The sequence below is a fragment of the Erpetoichthys calabaricus genome, chromosome 17 (genome assembly GCF_900747795.2).
Source record: "Erpetoichthys calabaricus chromosome 17, fErpCal1.3, whole genome shotgun sequence".
Classification (NCBI taxonomy): domain Eukaryota; kingdom Metazoa; phylum Chordata; class Cladistia; order Polypteriformes; family Polypteridae; genus Erpetoichthys; species Erpetoichthys calabaricus.
In genome coordinates, this window is record NC_041410.2 from 19,507,017 (window position 1) to 19,524,938 (window position 17,922).

Here is a 17,922-nt window from a genome sequence, read left to right on the forward strand (position 1 = left end):
AGCAATATACCAGCCTTGTCAATAAATCATAAATCCAGAGGTCACTTATGCCCATTCCCTCAGACTGAACTGCATCAGATGGAGCTTCTCATTCTGCCTTCACCCTACACAGGTCGCCAATACACAGCAACAGGTCTGGCAACATGAAGCAAAAGTGAAATCGGCAGCCCTTGACAGCTACAGCCAGATGAACAGCGCTCTGTCCACGGTGACACTGGACTTGCAGGTGAGTGACATTAAAACCTGACCAGAATCCTCACAGTTCAGTTCTTCATAAATTATGCCAGTCCTTTGTATGCTTCTAAAGATTTTACTTTTGACCTTAACATTCAGTATGCAAAATCTCCTACAATTTACATACACATAATGGTAGATAATCCAGCTATCTTTGCTATCTATCTTTGCTTGAGAGCTCTTCTTGTAAAATAAAGCTTGTTTGCTAACATCATTAAGACCTTCAGACTACCTCCTGTCTGTTGTGGTGTAGTACCACAAAATGGCTAAAAGGGGTGTAGACCTCAAACATGAACCTAAACCCAAGTAGGTACATCACTGGTCTGCCTAGAAACAGGCCTCACCACAGGCAGGCTGTTCTCAAACTCAAAAGGCTGGCTTATAGGCCTAGACATCCCAAAATGGAGCTGGGGCTTTTAAAAGTTCACAAGTACTTCAAGTGCTCACAATACATAAAAATACACCTCAGGAGGAGGATTACTGTAAACTTATGGCTTGAGAAGACAAAGGCAAATGAAGTATCTTCATAAATCAGGAATTAGTTTTCAAAATAGGAAACCTTTAAACCACCAGAACCGGCTAGAGTCGGTTCCCAATGCAATTTGCCAGCATGCCGGAGCTGAGTATATTAGGAAAAGTACATTCGTTGAGCACAGCAACCGGATAAAGTCAGTTTCCAGTGCAATTTGCCAGCACGCCGGAGCTGAGTATATGCGGGGACATACATTCGGTGATGTACATTCATTGAATTCCACAACCGGCTAAAGTTGTTTCTCAGTGCAATTTGCCAGCACGCCAGAGCCAAGTGTATTCAGCGATGTATATTCATCGAATGCTGCAACCAGCTATAGTCGTGTCTCAGTGCAATTTGCCAGCACGCAGGGAGCGAGTGTATTCGGCAACGTACATTCATTGAACCCCACAACCGCTATATTTGCTTCACAGAACAAATTGCCAGCACGCCAGAGCTGATCAGTCAGTGCCGTATATTCGTTGAGCAGCCAGCTCACAACCACTGCTGGCCGTGGCAGAACTGCAGCCCCACTGTCTCTGGGATTCAGCCGCTACACTAGACGAGCCTGCAGTTATCAGCGTTTACCTGTTCAAACGCAGTTGGCTCGGTGATTTACTGAATTTCATCAATGGCGTCAGTTGCACCTTGAACATATAATAATAGATTATTGCAGTAGTAGTTCACATTGCCAGTGTGTAAAATGATCAGTGTTGCAGTAATTGTGATGCTGTTTGCATGAAAAAAAATATGCGTTCCATTAAAATTTCACATTTTATTTGTGAATTGTGACGTTTACTTAAAAAGTACAGCTAAAAAGTATTTGGTGTCCAAGGGTGTGTTAACCCCCAAGACAAACAAGTCCAAACCTTCAATTCAGAGGCAAGAATACAATAAACAAGAACAAGCTAAACAATACCTGCAATAATGAACCCCACTCAGCAACTCTTAATAATAATAATAATAATAATGAATTTTATTTGTATAGCACCTTTCACATGCTGAAGAGGCTGTAATAAATCTCTGAGGGGTCTATGCCACTCCCTGAAATATAAAGGCTGGGGGGATGGTAGCTAAGTAGTGATGTCATGGTGGTCCCATCTCTTATGGTTCTACCTACAGAAACCGAAGAAATAAGAAACATTAAGTAAAGAGCATAAATACAAAATATATAAATATTAAACAATAAACATAACTATATTAGAAAAAATGACATAAATACAATAATTCCAAAACAACAGAGATAATCAAAAAGAGAAAAACAAACATAAAACAGGAAGCAAATCCTGGCCAAAACATAACTTTGTTGCATTAATTGTTTATTATGATGCCCACCCTTACTGATTACCCCTCAGTTGCTAGCACCGTACCACCACATTCTGCTGTATTCACAAATTGATTGGCCACAAGATATTTTACAGAACTGGTTCTAGCTTTATTGTTTTCTTCATTAGCCCATGAGTGCACAGTTATTTTCCCCACCTAAAGCTTAGGACACCTTCGTCTTTGAAGCAATGGTCAAATACATGTTCATCTTTTTAAATGGTTAAAATTGCCTATAAAGACGACAGTCATTCTTAAATTGAAGGAAGTTTCACAGGAGGTGGGAGACTTTCCTGACTACATCAGACGCAAGGCAGGAAATATTCCTGGACAGGGAGTGTGGTGTAGGCTGAGTGAGAAGATGATCTCAGCTGACATTACCAAGAAGTGCTGCACTTTGCACTGCTCATAGTCTGACCCTGCACAAACAATTAATGGAGTCCTCCTTCAGCTAACACTTTAGGGAAGCTGCCTCTGATGCCGCTTGTAATCCGGACTCAGCAGATAATGCAACTGACAACTGGCAGTTACCACAGTGTAAATTGTGTGACCTGGCATGTATCCTGGTTTGATTTCACCACAGTACACTTGGCGTAGTCAGCAGGATTAGCTCTGTGGAGAGGAGGAGAGGGGTGGCAGTGCTGCACAATATGTTGGAGGCTCTGAGTGCGATGGAAAGCTCAGCAGACATCACCAGGAAGCACTTTGCTTTGCATTGCTTGCAGCCTGTTCTCCTTTGGAACCTGTTTCTGAGGGTCCCTGTAATCCAAATATCATGGGTAGTTACCACGTGCGAATTAGTGTGCAAAGTGGTGGGACACCATGACAATACAGGAAGCCTGTCCACTGCTGGGTTGAATCTCATAATTAGCACAGCCTAAAAAACGCATTTCAAAAATGAAGTCCTTTAGTCAGAATGGAAGTCATTTCCATAGAGAAATAAACCATAGCTGATTATTTCAATAATCTTATATAAGAACAATCACCAGACCAAAAGGAGCATCAATTAATCATAACCATGTAACCAAAAACAAAAGGCAAAACCAGGAAATCTTTAATGAACTAAGTACTGTATAAAAACAGGCACTTAAGAAGGCAATATCACAGTGAACGGCAGTGGCATCAGGTCCTTTTATTTTCCTTTGGTTCTCTTTGAGCAAGTTTGTGTAATTTTTCAGTATATTGTTTAAAATAACATAATGATTTTGGTGTAATAATGGTGCCATTTTGTTGTTATTTTTCATAAGCACATAGTACCTTATGCCCCGAGGGTGATCCGCCTCGCAGGTCCCTCATTATTGAGCACCCGAGCAGATGGATCGGGCCAAGGGGACACCCTGGCTGCGGCAGACAGATGGTCATTTCTGGAGGGTGGGACTGGAACACATGTCTGCCGGTAGGGGGGGTTTGCCAACCGGGATCCCAAGGTGTTTTCTTTCGTGCTGTACCAGTGCACGCTCCCCAAACTTACCTGACCTGCAGTACTTTAGCAGTGATTTAGTTAAGGAAAGGATATTAGACAGTTTTGACTCATTTTGCTTTGTATTTTTTTGTAAACTTTTGTTATGCTTGTTTTGACTTTGGTGATTGGTTCTTCAGTCTTTTCTTGGCATCTCGAATCCTGACTTGTCTCTAGATTACATCTTCATGCTGTTCCATATTAATTTGTGTTCTCTTTTTTAAACAATGATCCTGCCGCTTGCAATCATAAGTTTGGAGGAATCTTTACACTATGGACCACAGACCTATTTGACTTTAAAATAAAACTGAAAACAATTAACAAAATTGGTAAGGGAAAGAGGGTTGTAACAACAAAGGCAGGAGTTTCAACGACACCATGACAGTTTGGAAAACAAATGAATGAAAGAATGTCATCTTCCAAAGTACTACACATGTAGCCTGAGACACGCGAGGCGTATGTGACGCTCACATCTTCTAGGCTACCATTTGTACTCCAGCTCAGGGGCGGAGATGAGCGGAGTGTGATGTTCCGTTTGTTCATACCAGCCAATCATCTTCACTCCTCAGAATGCAAAGTTATTTGCCCCAGGGGCACCGTTAAAGTACGTACTTCTTATTTTTGCAAACACTATTTTAGACCCCAGAGTGGTATAACGGGTTTAGCCAAGATCCTCAAAGATATCCATTGCAGTAAGGACAGCTTAGAGACTGCTGTTATTTTAACGGCTCTCGTTTCCCTTGTCATTCCGGATCATTCTTGTTTAATGTCTGAAAGAATGTTAATAAGATTTTTCACACAGCAGACGGCTGAAAACAGATGTTATTGTGCTGTGCTGCCTAATCCGCCATTACCTCATAATCTGAAACATGCAAGTGTTTGTGAAGGAAGCACCTGAGGCTACAAACAGCGGGCATACTATGGTGGACGCCGGCAGCTGTGGCACACTGCAACCTTCTTACCGTATGTGTTTTCTATAGGGCTGTAGTCTGATTGTCAAATGTTTCATGATTGAATACTGGGAGTCTGTACTGCCTAATGCAGGCATGCGCAACCTTTCCGCTATTGACGGCCGCACTACAGACTTTTTACTTTAATAACGGCCGCACTACAGACTTTTTACTTTAATAACGGCCGCCAGTAAGTCCAAGTAAACTTAATAATGTTTTATGATTTATGTAAAAATTTACAGATTACACATTAAAACAGAGTATGATATATCTGACAATATTCAATTTACTGGTCTACATTTGTAAAAAAAATGTCTACGAAACGTCATATAGGACAAAAAACCTTTACAGCAATTGTTTCAGGAAGTTTGGAAAACATCGCCATTAATGGCTTCCTTGCTCTTGCATGTTTGCAGACAGACTTGCAAAGTCAGGGGACTCGCTGGAGACCATTAGCCGTATTCCAGACTCTAGATTGCTGTCTACCAATCTGGTTCGGTACTTGCGGTGTTTGAGATTCTACACTTGCAGGAGTCTAGAGACCCCAGAGTCCAAATCGGCTTTCGGCGTCACCATACCGACCCGGCCGACAAAGATTCCGCGGCGTTGAGACCCCTTACTCGCTGGAGTCCAGAGACCCTACACCTGCACGGCCGCCATTACGTACACTTTAATATACACGTCCACGGCCACCAAAGTCCTTGCCCACGGCCGCATGCGGCCGTACGGCCGCAGGTTGTGCACAGCTGGCCTAATGTATTCTGACCTGAGGGAAGCATGGGGGACATAAACTAAAAGTGTTTTTTAGATGTATAAGCTAAGAGTGGACTCAAGGAGTTTATAGCAATGAACACAACACACCCAAATTCAGCTGCATCTGAACTGCTAAAAGAGAGTGTCAAAAATGAATGAATAAATGAAACTCACCTTAACAAAATGAAACCTGCAAGAGAAGAGCTGTCAGTTTGTGGCTTACAGGGATAGTTAATTTGTCTCATATTTCTTTCACATTGTCATTGTCTATCGGAGGGGTATGAGTACTTCCAGATTCCAGAGTGAAAAGACCTGTGTTAGTTTGTAGCAATAACCTTCCGTAGTTCCTTTAACTCTATGAGGGCCGAGTATTTTTTCCAGTTTTCTGAAAAAGCACACAAAGCAATGGTTTCACTCATAAATCAATATAAAATGTTTTTTGCTGCAGTCAGCACAGGGGCAGCTCAATGACCAGCAGGAATATGCGATGGGCCGGCTGCCTGGCTGTCTTCGTGCAGCAGTAGCAGTCGCAGTGTGATGCACTCTGGTTTGTACCTCTTGTCATCGGTAAGAGGCAGTCGTCCTAGGTGAGGTGCGTAGGTGCATTAGCTACACGGACATGTTCAGCGCCACGATCAGCTGACGATGGCCACTCACTTTCGTTTTCGATCTCCAGATCACTTACATCAAAATCCGACAACTCAGAGTCTGACTTGGTGATATGATATGCAAAACGTCATCCACAGAGTATTTTGCTTTGCGCATTCGCTTTGGTCTTTCAAAAGATGTCGATGCCATTTGAGGGGTTGTTTGCACTTCGCTACTCATGCACACGCAGGAAATCTCAGTCAAATCAACGAAGCTAACTTTAAAGAGAGTCAAACTAAAACATAATGGTTAAGGTTAGGGGTAGGGTTAGGGTTACAGCTGATCACAGTCCTCTACCTGTGAATTTCTACAAAAGTCGACATCCGCCCTGAAAGAGTTAAAGCATTCTTCATCTCCTGGTCAGGATTGTCACAAATACCCAGGGCTTTTCACCCTTTCTATAACAAGTAAGTGGCTACTCAGAGCCCTAAGGTGTTGTCCTAAAATGCCAAAATTCCTGGAGAGAAACGGAACCTTTTAAGTCAACAGACAACAAAGAGGAAGCACTAGAATGGTACCCTGTATCTAAAAAGGGCCACTCTCCCCCAACCACAGGGGTTTAAATCTGCCATATAAATATGACAAGATTTGGGGTGAAGACTCCTGACAGGAAGGTTCAAGGTAGAGGGCTTATAGTGAGCCTGACAGACGGGGATCAGACAAGTAAAAGAAGGCCTAGTGGGCCTGCTAGGTGTTTTGATATTTCTTTTCAGTTACTCTTGTCTTCTTGCTTGTCTGACCCATACTTGAGTGGCTTATAGTTTTACATAGCTGTACGATTTTTGGGAAATTTTCTTTCTATGGCCTTATTTCAGGTGAGCGGCAGTGCAATGTAGAGGCACATATTGTGCATTAATAAGAATAGAAACAGAATAGAGAAGGGCTGGAAACAGTTTATAGCCATTTTTGTGCAAATGACTGAAATGGCATTGCTTATAAATTGTAAGGAGACACATTACTCTATGGCTTTGGTGCCCCGCAAGTAACAATTTCACGGTAGTCTGAACTTGTGATTATTCTACTTCTTCTACTACTTCCTCTCGAGAGGTTTACTTACCTTGGCGGTGACCTTCATGTCTCTGGTGACTCCTCCTATGAAGTCAGTAGATGGATTGGGTGTGTGGCGCTCCTGATATCTATGCAAAAGGATGAAGATCCAAGTCTTTAGAGTCCTGGTGCTTCCTGTCTTGCTAGATGGTTGCGAGACATGGACGTTATCCAGTGACCTGAGACGAAGACTGGACTCCTTTGGTACTGTGTCTCTCCGGAAAGTCCTTGGATACCATTGGTTTGACTTTGTGTTGAATGAGCGGTTGCTCATGGAGTCCTGATTGAGGCACATTATCTGCATTGTGAGGGTGCGTCAGCTACGGCACTACGGCCATGTGGCTCGTTTCCCTGAGGGTGATCCGGCTCATAAGATCCTCATTGTTGGAGACCCGAGTGACTGGACCAGGCCAAGGGGTCGCCCACATAACACCTGGCTGCGGCAGATAGAGGGCCATTTCCGGAGGGTGGGACTGGACCGCGTGTCTGCCTGGAGGGTTGCCAACCGGGATCCGAAGTTTCATCATGTAGTTGATGCGACAACGCACTATACCAGTGCATGTTCCCCAACTTGACTTTACTTGACTTGATTACTACTACTATGCTCCCTTAAGGCACCTGATGAAAGCCCTACATCTAATGCAACTTACAAAAGTGGTAACATTAATTGAGTAAACAGGACAAAGGTACAAAATTGATCGCCACATGTGTAGAGCTCAGAACAAACTACAAGCATGTTACAATTCCTAGGTTACAAAACCAAACCTAACATCAGCTATTTAGAAACTAATCAAACTAGAGAGTTTTCATGTTGTGGGTGTCACAGTTTCAGATGGAGGTGGGCAGCTCATTTCATGAGATAGGAGATACACATGACAAGAGTCTGGATTGAGATTTGATGCCACCTCTATTCACCACTGGACCTGAGTGGTTGAGAAGGAGCAGAGGAACTCACAAGTGTCTCCATATATATAGATGCTGACCCACTGGCTACTCTGTAGGCAGGCATCAAGGATTTGAAGGCAATACGTGCTGCTACAGGGAGCCAGTGGAGTGATCTGAAAAGAAGAGAGTGACGTGTGCCCACCTTGGATGGTTAAATACCAGATCTGCCACTGCATTTTGAATCATCTCCAGCGGCTTGATACTTGTGCCAGCAGAGAGAGATGCAGTAACCCAGATGTGACTACTGGACCAGGATTTGTGATGCATACTCCATCAGATACGGTTTGATCTCGCAGATGTTGTATAGAGTGAATCTGCAACACAGAGAGACCGTTGCAACATGGTCAGTGAGAGACAGCTGATTATCGAGCATCACATCAAGGTTGCGTACAAACTTGGCAGATGTTAGCAGTAATGAGCCAAGATGAACAGAGGAGGGGTGCTGAAGTGACTAAAGAGCTGAGAAAACAAGAAGGCCAATCTTTGCCAGGTTGAGCTGGTGGTGGAGCTCCTTCATCCAAGTTGCAATATCAGTGAGATGTGCAGAGATTCTAGTTGATACCGTGTGGTCCTCTGGAGGAAGTGATAAGTGCAGCTGTGTATCATTGGAAAGCACTAATAAGAGAAACCACAGGACAGGATGATGGTGCCTCGTGAGGCGGTGTAGAGAGAGGAGAGAAGCGGAGAGGGCCCAGCAGCGATCTTTGGGTAACTACCATGCTTTCCCGGTACACCCCTGACATCAGTCCCATTGATGCCAAGGTCAGAGAGAGTGACAAGGATGATCTGGTGGTTGACGAGAGACTTACTATCTTTTTTCAGATTTTTGTTTTAATATTTTGTCCAAATGGAGTGAAAATTAAACTGTTTTTTTACATGTCCCTATATTAACAATTGCAACCCTTTTCAAAAGGGAAATCATGATAGCCAAATTATAGTTTGTCAGTGAATGTGGGTGTGTATGTGAGTGGGCCCTGCAATGGAATGCCACACACCCATTGCTGCTGGGATAGGCCAGGTCCAGCATGTCTCTGATTTGGATTAAGTGTGTTTGAGAATGTTAGGTTATATTATGTTACAAATCTTAAAGAATGTTATACACTCAGCACACTGAAAAACAAAGATTTTTTGCTTAGTATTTAAAACAAACAGTACTCATAACTCATAACACATGCCCAGTGCCTAAGGAGCCCTAACGTTTAAGGCAATGTGACCTCAACAGCCTCTGCTAAAGACGTGGACAATAAAACTGTTTGGGAATTCCAGCAGTAAGGCATTATACATAGAAAATCAAATAAATCATCTAAGCCAAGGCATCTCACTGTCCTGATCTCACACTGTAGAAAAGTGAGTGGACCACACAGTACAGTATGTGTGGAATGGCATGTGATGGTGAAAGGCACTAATAAATAAAACTTGAATAAACTTGTTACTTTTGATTATATTATCTGTCCATGGACTTTCTAGCCCACTTCTTCAGTTCAGGTAGCTTTAGCGGACCTCAGTAGCATAGGCTAGAATGTAAGAGAACTAGTCCTGGACAGGGGACAGTCATGCTAGGCCACTTTACAGTCACCTATTCAACAAAGCAGCCCATCTTTGGGGTGTTCGAGGAAAACCCACACAGACCCAAGCAGTGGTGGGTCAAGATTGGAACCTGGGACTCTGGGGGTGTGAGGTGGCAGCACAAGCTATGGTCTGTACCCACTAGAGGGTGTTGCCACACCCCAAACCAACAGACACAACAACAGTAACACATGGAACTGGATTCAAAGAAAAAGTGTATTATAATAAATTACCTTAACAAAAGCTTTGACATAGTAATTCAAAGGGAAGTACAATCATAATTCTTTTCTCTGTCTATTCTTCCTTTTTTCCTTTTCTGACTTCAAATCGCCTGGCTGAGACAGAGCAGCTCCTTTAATGGAAGACCTGGCAGTACTTCTAGTGCCACAAAGTATGGATCACGGATCCCTGTAGCTGCAGCTCCCCCTGGCGGCACCCATGGAATCCAACATGGCTGCTCCATGACACTACAATTCCCAGCATGCCCTGCAGATGTCCATATGAGTGTGGAAGCCCAGGGATGCCGCCATCTAGCATATTGGGGGAGACTGTAGCCATGTCCAATAGTCTCCCCCTGTCCTTCCATGATATTGGACTCTCAGCCGGGTAAAGATCCTTACTCAATCCCAGACAGGATGCCGATACACTTGTTGTATTGTTGGCATCTTCTACCAGCTCCCTGACAAGGACAGGAATTGTTCTGTCCTTCCTTCATCCTGGCCTCCCAGCCAGGTAATGGGTGGGCACCCATCCTGGAAGAAATGCCAGCCCCATAGGTGCTGCCCATCACAGGTGCCCCTAAAAATGTATTCTTTATCATATTTCAGATGGTGTTTTTGGCTGATACCATTCTGCATTTTTGTGTGAGAGTGTCGTGTCCTGTACTTTCTATATCTTTGTGTTATAGTATGTGCTCGCTATGCATTATTTCATTTTACTTATTTATTTTTACAGAAAGCTTTGGTAGATAGCAGCTTGGAACGGAGTGATATGACAGAAGAGATGAAGAATCTGAGAGAGTCCTACCAACAAGCCATGGAGAAAATGAAAGAGAAGGAGCATCAACTGGAAGCAGCAATATCAGAAAATGAAATCTTGAAGCTCAAGGTATGGAACATTAAGTTAAAAAGAAAACAAATGCAACTTTAAAAACGCAGGTCTAGTAATTCAAGACGCCAGACTCACTTTGATCTTAGCTGTCCAAGTAGAGATTCAATAGCAGGGCATAAGCAGAAGGAGAGGCCACAAGACTGCTGCCTGTTGACTTTTTAGAAACCTAGCATGTGTGTGACAATCATTAATTTGTTTGTTTGGAGTCCACCTATGGTCAATTCAACTGACAGGATATGATTAGGAGGGGCACACAGCTATCTATGGAAGGTCCTACAGCTGACAGTGTGTATCAGAGCAAAAACCAAACCATGAGGTCAGGACAGGAGAAATCACTGCAGAACTGAAGGTTCTCAAAAGCACAATGGCTTTCACAATTCTTAAATGGATGATGTTTGGAACACCCACGACTGTTCCTAAAGCTTACCACTCAGCCAAACTGAACAGTCATGAGAGAAGAGCCATTGTAAGACAGGTGACCAAGAACCTAATGGTCACTCTGACTAAGATCCAGCTAAGCTGTGGAGATGGGAGAAACCATCACTGCAACACTCCACTGCTCTGGGCTTTGTGACAGAATGACCAGAAAGAAGCCTTTCCTCATGGAAAGCCCATTTGGAGTTTTCATAAAGGCACTTAAAGGACTTTCATACTGTGAGGAATAAGATTCTCACATCTAAAGAAACCAAAGTTAGTATCATGTCTGGAGAAAGCCAGGCACGACTTATCACCTGTGCAATACCAGTCCATCGGTGGAGCATGATGATGGCAACGTCATGCTGTGCGGTTGTTTTTCAATGGGATGGACTGGGAGACTAGTCAAGGTTGAGGGAAAGCTGAAGAGAGCAATGTACAATGATACCCTTAATGAAAACCTGCTCCAGAGTGCTATGGACCTCAAACTCAAAAGGAGCACAGACCCTAAGCACAAAACAAAGAGAACACAAGAGTGGCTTAGGAAAAACTTTTGGGAATGCCTGGACTTGAACCCAAATGATTGTCTTTGGAGAGAGCTGACAATGGCTATTGTGGAAGATCAGCCCAACCCAGACAGACACACAGACTCACAAGTCCAAAAACGCACATGTTTATTTTGTTCTTTCTTCAGCACAATACACACAGTGCACAAATCCCAATAAACTCGGCCCTTTTCTTCTTCCGCCTCCACTCCTCTCCCGCAAGCTCGGTCCTCTTCCTCCTGACTCCGGCTCCCCGAGTGAAGTGAATCGGCCTCTTTTCTACTGCACCCGGAAGTGCTCCAGGTGCTCCCCGACCAACTTCCGACAGCACTGTGGTGGAAGTGTTAAATGGGAATCCAGCTTGACTTCTGGGTATGGCGGAAGTGTTGCATACCATGGCTCCGGAGCTGTCCAGGCACCCCTTGTTGGTAACCACGGGCGGCAGCAAGGTTGACCTTCTAAGCTCTGATAAAACCCGGGGGGATTTGCCCTCTCTTGTCCCGGGGCAGGTACTGCTGTTGACATGTCCTCTCCCCTGGTCCTCTCCTCAAAAGGGTGTCCCGAACAGGCAAGGACCCCAGCCATCTGTCACACTGACCATCTTCATCTAAGCTGACAGAGCTTGAGAGGCTCCACAGAGAAGAATCCCTAAATCCAGACCATACATAGCAAGACTCCAAGTGCTTCGACTGAGTACTGAGTAAAGTGACCTGAACACTCGTGTCAATGTGATATTTCAGTTTTGTAGTTTTAACAAATTTGCAAAAATTTCAAAAATCCCATTTTCACTTTGTCATTCTGAGGTATTGAGGGCTGCTTAATGAGGGGAAAAATTAATTTTAATGATTTAAACCCATGGCTGTAACACGGCAAAATGTGAAGAAAGTGAAGGGGTCTGAATACCTTCTGAATCCACTGTATATAACACCTTATATTAGGAGCACTGTGAAAAAGATGGCATTCAGCCATGAAGGGTAATGGTGCCAATCAGCTGTTGACCACATAAAAAGGATCTAGTGAAATCAAGAATATATAGTGCCTTGTCAGTAGGAAAAAGGTGGACTGTCCTCTCTGAGTGGGAAGTGAGTTACTGCCTCAAGTGGAGGAGTTTAGGTACCTTGGGGTCTTATTCACAAGTGATGGGACAAGGGACAGTGAGATTGATAGACGGATAAGGGCATTGAGCGCAGTTATGCAGTCACAATACCGATCTGTAGTGGTGATAAAAGTGCTGAGCCAGAAGGGGAAGTTCTTGATTTACCAGTCAATCTGCGTCCCCTACCCTCACCTATGGTCATGAGCTTTGGGTAATGACTGAAAGAATGAGACTGTAGTTACAAGCAGCTGAAAATGAGCTTTCTCCGCAGGGTAACTGGGCTTTTCCTTAGAGACGGGGTGAGAAGCGCAGACATCTGGGAGAGGCTACAAGTGGAGCTGCTGCTGACCCTCCGAATTGAGAGAAGCCAAATGAGGTGGTTGGGGCATCTGATACAGTTGCCTTTTGGATGCCTCCCTGTGGGGGTTTTACAGACTCAACCAGCTGGATGTCCCAGGGCTTGCTGGGAGCATTATATCTTCCAGATGGCCTGGGAGAGCCTTGGAATCCCACAGTATGAGAGGGCAAGTGTGGCTGGAGAAAAGGATATATGGGCCTCGACCTGGCTTCGGATAAGTAGTGAAAAATGAATGAATGAATGAAATAGTGCTCTGTAAGGGGAGTGTTATTAAAAAAGATCTTTGAATAGCAGTGCAATGTTCATATTTATCAAAAATGCTTTATTTAGCATCTTTCAAGGGGATCTCACACTGCTCCATTCCATTCGAACTAGTGTGGTGCTGAGGTGTCACCCGTTGCACGAATACACTTGGGTCCTAACTTGGCATCCTGCGGTGGTTTGTCTTGTGGTGGGTGCAGCAACATGCTGTGTCAGTGCATGCTCCCCACCTCAACAGCGATCACTTTACAAGGCAGCTAACAAGTATGAATTCATTTATGTATTTTCTAAAGCCTCTTATTCTGGTACAGTGTCATGGCGGGTGGGCAGAGACCATTCTAACAGCATCAGGAGTAATGCAGGTACCGACCCTGGATAGGATGCCAGTGCATTGTGGGGCTAACTCACATACACTCCCTCACACAAGGCCAATTAGGATTCACAAATCAACTAAAGCAACACCTTTTTTGAATGAGGGAGGAAACAAAGGTACCCTGATTAAACCCACTGGGGCACAGAGAGATGACACCCAAGAGCCAGACTTGAGCTCGAACCCAAACCCAGGATTATGCGGAGGTGATGCAGCAGTGCTAACCCTTGAGCCACCCGTTAAATCATAATACTGGAGAGTGGTGACATATTAGCACATGCTAGTAAGAATTGCAGTGTACTTGTGGTAATAATGACCCTATAAACCTATAAAGAATGAATACCTTTATTTTATATAGTGGATTTCTTTTTTTTTTTTTTTGATTTTATTAAAATCGAAACACATTCCATACAAATAAGTCAAGTTTTACAAAAAACGGGTTGGAAACAAATCAACCCCCACCCATGAGAAAGAGAGCTAGGCCAGCAGAGTAAAGCTAGTAAGCCCCTCTGTGAGCCCACCAAACACGTCTGTTAGTGGGTTAGGAGGGATTGTGACACCAAGGCTGTCTGAAAGGCATTTAAAGATTTTGGTCCAGAATGACGTTACTTTGCTGCTCGCCCAAGACATGTGACCCAGTGAGGCAGAAGCTCGATTGCAGCGTTCACAGGTTGGATCTTGTCCTGGAAACATTTTGGACAGTTTTAAATGAGATAGATGTGCTCGAAATATAATTTTGAGTTGAATAATTGTATGCTTTGTGCATATGGAGCTCAAGTGAATTCTGTGCGATGCTACCTTCCACTTCTTTTCTGAGATGTTGAGTGAGAGATCCTTTTCCCACTGTCCTCTTGGATCTTTGAAAGGGAGGGACTGTAACACGGTTTTATATATTACAGAAATGCTATCTGAGTCCTCAAGACTGTGCAATATTTTTTCCAGCATAGAGGAAGGTAGGAGATGAGGAAAATCGGGCAGGTTCTGTTTAACAAAGTTTCTAATTTGAAGATAGTGAACGAAATGTGTTGCAGGAAAGTTACATTTGGAGTTCAATTGTTCATAGGATGCGAAGACGTTGTCTATGTACAGATTTCTAAGTGATTTAATCCTGAATGTTTTCCAGACATTGAAAGCTGCGTATGTTTGAGAAGGTGGAAAAAGGAGGTTCTCATGCAGAGGTGCCACAGATAAAAGCTTCTCTGTCTTAAAATATTTCTTACATTGGTTCCATATTCTGAGTGAGTGAAGCACAATTGGGTTGTTAGTATATTGGATATACAGTAACCCCTCCTCCATCGCGGGGGTTGCGTTCCAGACCCCCCCGCGAAAGGTGAAAATCCGCGAAGTAGAAACCATATGTTTATATGGTTATTTTTATATTGTCATGCTTGGGTCACAGATTTGCGCAGAAACACAGGAGGTTGTAGAGAGACAGGAACGTTATTCAAACACTGAAAACAAACATTTGTCTCTTTTTCAAAAGTTTAAACTGTGCTCCATGACAAGACAGAGATGACAGTTCCGTCTCACAATTAAAAGAATGCAAACATATCTTCCTCTTCAAAGGAGTGCGCATCAGGAGCAGATAATGTCAGAGAGATAGAGAAAAGCAAACAAATCAATAGGGCTGTTTGGCTTTTAAGTATGCGAAGCACCGCGGCACAAAGAGGTTGAAGGCGGCAGCTCACACCCCCTCCGTCAGGAGCAGACAAAGAGAGAGAGAGAGAGACAGAGAAAAACAAACAATCGAAAATCAATACGTGCCCTTCGTGCTTTTAAGTATGCGAAGCACCGTGCAGCTTGTCGCTTCACGAAGCAGCTGCACAGAAGGGAGCAAAGTGAAGATAATCTTTCATCATTTTTAGACGAGCGTCCGTATCGTCTAGGTGTGCGAACAGCCCCCCTGCTCAATCCCCCTACATCAGGATCAGAGAAAGTCAGCGCAAGAGAGAGAGAGAGAAAAGTAAGTTGGGTAGCTTCTCAGCCATCTGCCAATAGCGTCCCTTGTATGAAATCAACTGGGCAAACCAACTGATGAAGCATGTACCAGAAATTAAAAGACCCATTATCCGCAGAAATCCACGAACCAGCAAAAAATCCGCGATATATATTTAAATATGCTTACATATAAAATCCGCGATAGAGTGAAGCCGCGAAAGGCGAAGCGCGATATAGCGAGGGATTACTGTAGTGGATTTCTTATCACAAAAAAATACAAAGCTTCTGAGAACACCAGCACATTGTAAGTAGTGCAGATCATAACACAAACCTTTAATACAGCAGCTAATTATCCACTCTTCTTATTGAAATATACGTTTGTTTTGGGGCCTGGGATCATTTGGGCAGAGGCCAGCCATGGTACTGTGCCAGTTCAACAAAGGGCTCCCTGTGTCAAATAAAATGTCTTAGTGTTGTGGCAGAAAACTTAAAAACTTTGAAGGAAAACCAACTGGGACCAAGAACATGCAAACTCTTAACAGCCAGTGAGCAGGCTGGGACACGACCTCAGTTTCCTGGAGCTGTGGAGGCAGTTGTGCAATGCAGTTATGCGTCTTCATTTTACTGAATCCTTCTCAAAGCCAACAGAGAGCTGAACTGGCACCATTACTGTTCAATAAGTGTAAAAGGCAATCGAAAATCCCTTGTGTTGTTTAAAAAACTTTTAAAGGGCAGCAAAATACATATGGCACATGAAGACACCAATGTCCTTGCTGGCCTTTGGTGATTACCATACAGGAGATTTTGAAATGTCAAAAGTTTGTACTTTATAAGGGCAGGGATTTAAATCAGCCATGGGTCTCGTCTGGATGTTTGCTATGCAAACTGCAGCTGGCATTTTTGTCACTCTGTGAAGTGCTTGCCATTTTAGACAAATTTAATTAATTCTTGCAAACTGAAACACTTTTGGGTAACACTGGGCTTGGCTTATGGATGAGACAATTTTGGCTGATAGGTTTTTTTGTGTAAATTTAACAACCTGCAAGCAGGAGAGGTCCGCTGAGCAGCTCTTTTACCTAAAGGGTGGAGCTGCAGTTCCTCACGTGGAACCTGACAAACAGGACTGGACAAGGAGGAAAAAAGGACTTATTTATTCTCACCACGTGTGAAACACACGCACACATCCAGGGCAGGGGAACAAAGAAGAAAGCACAGGTAACGCAAGTCTGCCCCTTCGGCCTGCTCAGCCTTCAGGGAGGCCCCTTGTCAGCATGTCCTCTGCACGGTGGTCTGGCAGCTTCAGCTCAAATATGAATACATACTGCATGTGCCACATAGTGCTTGGTATAGAAAGGCACTATATAACATAAAGCTTAGTTTGTCCAATAGTCTCACCCTCTGTGTTATGTTCAGTATTTTTATTTTTGAAACTTCCTATGTCTCCTTGGGCTTATAGTCAAACATTATGTCATTTCTAGGATTTTGACACCCAAAGAATTCTAATCTACCGTTTGTTTTTGATTTCGGGTTAATGTTAAAACAGTTCATTTTTTTCTGGTTTCATTTTGTGTCTCTGTTGCTGTGATGCTGTGACCCGTTGTTAGGTGACGTGGTCTCGGAGGTCATGAAATGTGACTCAGCGGTGTGATGGTATGAGAGTCGACACAATGCAGTTTGTGGCCATCTGAGATTACAGATAAACCAGCGCTAACAAGTGCATTTTTCTGTTTGACCTTTGTGTCCTAAAACTATAGTGTACTGTACAAATTTTGGCTTCTGTTTGGGCTTATGTTAAAAATAGGAGGGTCCCTGGTTTGGTGTTCTGGTCTCGTAGCATTCCCATCTGCCCCTGGGTTCTGTCAAGGCAGGACTCTCTACACCTCTTACCTTTAAGTCTTAACCTGTGAAGTGCCACCAGTCATTATAAACTAGAGGGCACTGGGGGGGGGGGGGGGGCATTGTCATGTTCCCTCTTGGGGTTAGTTGCACACTTATGAACATATGAAAAGTTTTTGATAGAAACAGGCCATTCAGTTAATTCCTTTCACCTAAACAAAGAATAACCCTGGCATAAAACTCAGAAAAAGGGTCCAACAATTACACTGCAGTGAATGTGTTGCCCCTTTGCACACTGAGGGTTGATGCTGTCCGAGAGATGTGACCCTAGTATGTGTTTGGTGTTTGTGTGTGTGTGTTTGTGTTCACCCTGTGATGTACTGGCGCCCTGTCCTGGGTTTGTTCCTGCCTTATGCCCAATTGCTAGTTGGCATAGGCTCCACTCCTTTTGCAACCCAGGTCTGGATTAAATGGGTTAGAAAATGACATGACATATTACATACTAGAGGTACACCATGACACTGAACCTCACAGGCAGGATATTTGAATTACAGCTGA

The 17,922-nt window shown here is 43.7% G+C and overlaps 1 protein-coding gene across 1 annotated transcript in view; it reads left to right on the forward strand.

The window, feature by feature from the left end:
• The window catches only part of polr2m (RNA polymerase II subunit M), a 124,789-nt gene that overhangs the window by 39,616 nt on the left and 67,251 nt on the right, over positions 1-17,922 (forward strand). Inside the window, exons 6-7 of the mRNA XM_051920775.1 lie at positions 113-226; positions 10,391-10,543. Coding sequence (XP_051776735.1) covers positions 113-226; positions 10,391-10,543 — 267 coding nt within the window. The remainder of the gene's footprint in view (positions 1-112; positions 227-10,390; positions 10,544-17,922) is intronic.